This window comes from Panicum virgatum, chromosome 1K (genome assembly GCF_016808335.1).
Source record: "Panicum virgatum strain AP13 chromosome 1K, P.virgatum_v5, whole genome shotgun sequence".
Taxonomy (NCBI): Eukaryota; Viridiplantae; Streptophyta; class Magnoliopsida; order Poales; family Poaceae; genus Panicum; species Panicum virgatum.
This window is the reverse complement of record NC_053136.1, coordinates 24481837-24487720: the sequence shown is the minus strand read 5'-3', so window position 1 is coordinate 24487720 and position 5884 is coordinate 24481837. Positions and strand designations below refer to the sequence as shown.

Here is a 5884-nt window from a genome sequence, read left to right as displayed (position 1 = left end):
GCGAAGTTGGGCACAAACCCAAGCCGATTGGCCTATCCTATGCCAGCCGGTCTGGCACCCCTGAGGAGTGTGCCACGTTTTCAATCCAGAGGCAAAGTAACACACCCACAATGCCTCTGAGTCGTGGATTGGACGTCGGTTTGATCGAATGGACCGAAAGGCATTGACATGGATTAAAGGACCCACAAGATAGTGTCAAATCAAGCATAAGACAGTGAAGCACCTCCCTGGAACAATCACAAGCGTCCACGTACAACTTCGGTGCAACGGAGGGCTGAGGGGCACCAGAGGGAGGCCGGCCGGCCTAGTAACTGCCTGCGTCAAGATCAAGCAACTGTCACCGCCCCCAGGAGTGAATTAGGAGCATCCAAGAGAAGGCGGTGGCCAAACCTCCATGATCCTAGGCCGGCCGGCCTAGGAGGGGCCGGCCGGCCCCACTTGGCAGCCGCTCATCTCCAGGCTTCGCGTGGAAGTTAAGCTTAATGACCTCAGATGCTTACAACTGACGCCAACCACTTTACCGACCCTGAAAGGCTATAAATATGACCCCATCCATCACTTGTACACACACACAAAAGGAGCTCTCTTCTCTCACTTTTATTTCTAGAGTTGGTTAGGTAGTTGGGAGTCGAGTCGAGCTTGTCTCGGGATTCCGGAGTCGTCATCGGAAGTCGGTATAAGCTCTTGTATCTTTTTCTTTGACATTTACCAATATAGTTATCTTCTTTATCTTTTCGAGTCAGCTTTACTTTCTGCATTATTTATCTTCTTAAGTTATCATACTTGTGTGCGGAAGTAAGTTCCTCTAGTTTAGTCTTTGTATCTTTTTTGTTTATCAGGATCTTACTTTACGGATTTTCTCGTCCGGACTAGGGAACTCAAGTTAGGTCCCTAGGTTGAGGGGGATTTCTCTTGTTCGCGACAAGAGAAATCCTAACACCGAGTACGGACGTGGTGTCCGAGCTTAGTGTTAGCTAGAAAGTGTGTTCCACCCCATGGTACCGTTATGGTAGGCAGCAAGTGGTGACAGCCCTGTCCGTCCCTTGTAGTCCACTACGTTCGGATGCTTTCATAGCAGTAGTGCCGACAGCAGTTGGACTCCCTTCTCACCCCAGTCTGAGTCCTCCCCTGAGGCCGCCGAATTAAGCTCTAGGTTCCTGATAACTAGTTAGAAGCAAGGTTTAGTCTAGAGAGGCTAGCTCGATAGTTTAGAAGTGTTTTAGGAGTCTTTCTCGCTCGTTGTCCTCCCAGCTGCTTACCTCTCTAAGGATTAGAGTCTCCTGTGTTATACGGTCTTCGTTGGCCATTATCTTATCATATCTATCAGGCTTACCCGCACTAAGTTAGTCGGTTGATATCTCTAGTAAAGTTTGTCATTCAATTCTTCGATACTCTTTATTATAGTGCTTCCCCTGAGGAAAATTACGATACCCTGGAATACTCCAAGGTGAAATGCTACAGCGGTGATTCTGTGCATAAGAAACACCAATATCAGCGTGGATGCATGCGTGATCGCTAATAGGTCTTGAACATTAGTGGTCCATTATTATAACTCTATTACCCTAGTATATCAAATCTAGGGAAGGGCATTAGCGGATCGGATCCGATTGATTCGACACCGTACTTCCAAAACTGATTTCTTGCTTCCCATTTAGCGGGTTTGGACTGTCCTAACCAAACGTATGGGCCCAATTAAGCTGCTGTTTCTTTAAAATAGCTAACCGCAGTTTACCGAAGGCGTGCCGAGCTCTATTCACGATTTTACACCTTTTGCTCTGCTCACACACTGTAACAGGCAAGTGAAGCTGACAAAAAAGGGTCGATGTAAAGTTACACTCGCACAGGCCCACCGCTAGATTGGTGGGCTACTGCTAGGAAGATCATACCAAAGGATGCTCGCATGTGTTTTGACTCCTTGGTGATTCTGGTCTGCTGGCTTCTGTGGAAAGAAAGGAATAATAGGACATTCGATCATCGAGTGCAAACAATGTATTAGGGTGTGTTTAGTTCATTTTGCAAAAATATGTAAAGATGTAAACAGGGCATTTGAAGTATTAAATAAAGTCTATTTGCAAAACTTTTTGTATAGATGGGTTGTAAATCGCGAGACGAATCTAATGATGCTAATTAATCCATGTTTAATCAATAATTAGCGGATGGGTACTGTAGCACCACTGTTGCAAATTATGGATTAAGTAGGCTCATTAGAATCGTCTCGCGATTTACAGCCCATCCATGCAAAAAGTTTTGTAAATAGACTTCATTTAGTACTTCAAATTAGCAAGATACCGTTTCACTTTAATGCGTTTACGGCTTTTTTGTGTTTACATGTAAAGAATTAAACAGGGCCTTAGTTAGGATTGCTCTTATCGACCAGATTGTTGTTTGGTACCAGACAAGTTTTAGGCGCCTAGAAGTAGCTGCAGGTGTTTTAGGTCGACTTTCAGGTCGCATAGATGTTCACATGACCAGCGTGATGTGTTTTGAGGTAGGTTTCATTTCTCTATAACTAATTTTTCTGTGACTATTTTTTTCTCTTTTAATGAAAAATATACTCAGACGCTCAAGAAAAACCGGCGCACGGCCCAAGAGCCGGACGCCTCCCTGGTTCCCTTTTCCCCCGATCTCGCCGCATCCGTGGTCAAATACGACGCTCTCTCATACACACTGATCCGTGGCCCATTCCTCCCTCTCACTCCACCTAGCTGCGCTGCGCAGCTGCCTCCGAGCGAGCGAGCCAGCAAGGTGGAGCAGGCGCGAGCACGGTTGGCTGGTGGAGGGAGGAGATGAAGGCGGTGGAGCGTGCGAAGCTGGTGCGGAGCCTCCGGCAGGAGTCGCGGCGGCTACGCCTGCTCGTCCTCGTCATCGGCTTCTTCCTCATCACCCTCACCTTCGTCGTCTTCATCAAGCCCGACGCGATCCTTTTCAACCGTAAGCACCGCACCCACCGCCATTTCTTCTTGTTGGTATCTCTCTTAATCTAAGGACGGATGGTGCTAATGCACGGAATCTCGTTGCAGTGAACGGCAGGCTGTCGGTGGACCAGGCACCGCGTTCGCTCCTGATCCGCCAGGGGGTCGACACCGCCGCCACCGCCTCGAGGAGATCCGCCGACACTCTCGCCGCTGCGGCCGAGGATCCCAAGGTGGTGGACGGCGACAGCGCCGGAATTGAAGCCAACGCCAACGCCAACGCCAACGCCGGAGGTGAAGACATGCTAATCCACCACTTAATTAATTAACTCCTCCCAGTCGGCATAGTCCACACCAATGCAGTTGCTAATCTTGGAATTTTTCGATTGAGATGCAATAAAACTGACCCTTCTCTATACAGGAGGAGCCAGTGAAGACGAGAAGCGAGTGCTCACTAGTGAGACCGAGCAGGGCAAAATGGCGGAGGCGGCCCCCGCATCTGAGCTTTTAGGTGAGCCGTCAACTTCCGATCCGCCAGTAATTTCTTTGTCGACCTCCAGCTTTGGACGCTCGCCTCGTCCGTTGAGCTCAGATTTGATTGAGGACTCTGACATCGCGAGATTTTGGGGCTCTTTTACTGAGATTTGTGCTTGCTTTACCTGTCAATCTTTGGTGGTGGCATGCTTGTAGGTGGGGAAGAAGAAGGGAGGAATGGTCTGCACAAGGGCCGCCAAGAGGACCAGGAGCACAAGATGACTCTCCCAACTGTTTCCAATTATAGCATTCACGAAACCACCAATGACAGCGACAATGGCAAACAAGAAGGTACCTACAGGGCTTTCTATTTATTGCGGATTTGCAACTTCTAGTTGTGTTTCTTGGTCTAGATTAGTATGACTGTTTTGGTAATTATTAGCCTATGACAGTGATGGTATTTACTTGTTCGTGGTGTTTTCTGTGGCACTCCTGATGTTGTTGCAGATCGCAAAACAGACTCAGGAATTAAGCTCGTAACAGATGTTGACCAGAGCAATAGCAGGGACAGATCTCATCAACCAGGTTAGTATTCTTTTTTAGATAAGTAAATGTGTCATTCTGAATCTGCTGGATTTGGTCCCAGTTCAGTGAAACGATCAATAGACCACTTCATAACTGTCAGTCCTCCAATTTTAATAAGGGATCCCTTTTAACAAAAGTTTTTGCGCATTCACAACGTGGCAATGAGACATATATGCATCTTTTTCAATTTCTTCTGTTCCAATTACAATATTTCATTTTGCAGCATTGGATAATATGGGGTGGGACAAACCGTTGTGTGATTTCTCAAACTTCCGAGCGAATGTCTGTGAGATGCGAGGTAACATTAGGATACACCCAAGTGGCAGTTCAGTCATGTACATGGAGCCAGCAGGTTCAATGAAAGATGAGCAATGGAAAATTAAGCCTTACCCTCGCAAAGGTGATGAATTATGCCTCAGTCATATTACAGAGGTGACTGTGCAGTTCAGCAAAGTTGCACCTGAGTGTACCAAATACCATGACGTGCCTGCCGTGATCTTTGCTTTGACAGGATACACTGGAAATCTATTCCATGACTTCACTGATGTGCTTGTCCCCCTTTTCACGACTGCAAATGAGTTTAATGGTGAAGTTCAATTCCTAATCACAGACATGGCTATTTGGTGGACAAGAAAGTATGCAGTAGTGTTTGAGAAGCTAACTAAGTATCCTTTGATTGATTTCAACAAAGACAACGAAGTGCATTGCTTTAAGCATACCATTGTTGGCCTTCATGCTTACATGGAGTTAACAATTGACCCATTGAAGGCTCCGCACAATTACTCAATGGTGGACTTCAATAAGTTCATGCGCAGAACCTACTCACTGCCTAGGGATGAAGTGACCTCACTTGGTGAGGTCCCCAAGACCAAGCCACGACTTCTGATTATCTCCAGACAGAGGACAAGGATGTTCCTCAATCTCAAAGAGATTGTAGCCATGGCTGAGGAGATAGGCTACGAAGTGGTGGTTGAAGAGGCCAATGTGAACTCTAATGTCGCCCATTTTGCCAATGTAGTTAATTCTGTGGATGTGATGATGGGGGTTCATGGTGCTGGGCTCACAAATTGTGTGTTCCTTCCACATAGTGCTATACTGATTCAGATTGTACCATGGGGTGCCCTAGATGGGATATGCCGAGTTGATTTTGGCTACCCAGCAGAACAGATGGGGCTAAGGTACAAGCATTACAGCATCGGTGTTCACGAAAGCAGCCTCACGGATCAATACCCCCTGGATCACGAGATCTTCAAAAACCCGCTTGCATTCCACAAGAATGGATTTGAGTTTGTCCGACAGACATTCATGGATACGCAAAATGTGAGGCTTGATTGTAATCGGTTCAGACCTATACTCTTGGAGGCCCTTGATCAATTGAACCAATAAGGATCACTGGTTTTATTCTGGTTGCACAAGATTCCTTTTCTTTTCAAATTTTCAGTTGGCCATTCTTCTCTTTGTAAAATTTCACGACCATTCTCTGAAGACATGAGAAACAACAAAATTAATTATTTTTTCTAAACTTTGGAAATTGCATCACCACATGGGTCGAAATATACAGATATTTATTGATGTCTACGTTTTGTTAGGACCTTTCCGTAATGAGACATGGGTGAAAAAGATCTGCTCTTGTTTCTTGTAAATCGTTGCACTTCTGACGATCATATTAATCAAATACCTTGTATAAGATGGGGGCGATTAGCTGTTATTAGACGAGACTAGAATGTTCCAGCCGTGACAGCTTGGACATCAACTTTAACGTCAATAGGAATATGGATAGGATCTTTTACATTTCTTGCGGCTGCTGTTGGGCTTGGGACTAGTTCCGGGTCCAACGGCAAGCTAGGTGGCTGTTGGGGGTAGGAGTCTTTAGCCCTGGTAGAAGCCACATGTAACAGCCCAGTCCATGTGTG

The 5884-nt window shown here is 46.2% G+C and overlaps 1 protein-coding gene across 4 annotated transcripts; it reads left to right on the top strand.

The window, feature by feature from the left end:
- Window positions 1–2568: 2568 nt before the first annotated feature.
- LOC120700009 (alpha-1,3-arabinosyltransferase XAT2-like) lies at window positions 2569–5510 on the top strand. Of its 4 annotated transcripts, XM_039984174.1 has the most exons (7): window positions 2569–2931; window positions 3021–3206; window positions 3334–3423; window positions 3603–3737; window positions 3894–3971; window positions 4195–4371; window positions 4483–5510. In XM_039984174.1, the coding sequence occupies exons 1-7, from the start codon at window positions 2787–2789 to the stop codon at window positions 5355–5357; spliced, it is 1686 nt and encodes a 561-aa protein (XP_039840108.1). In that variant the 5' UTR covers window positions 2569–2786; the 3' UTR covers window positions 5358–5510. The 4 variants fall into 4 exon arrangements, with proteins under 4 accessions (XP_039840108.1, XP_039840100.1, XP_039840096.1 ...); XM_039984166.1 differs by having other exon boundaries at window positions 2570–2931; window positions 3021–3196; window positions 3333–3423; window positions 4195–5357; XM_039984162.1 differs by having other exon boundaries at window positions 2570–2931; window positions 3337–3423; window positions 4195–5357.
- The last annotated feature ends 374 nt before the right edge of the window (window positions 5511–5884 follow it).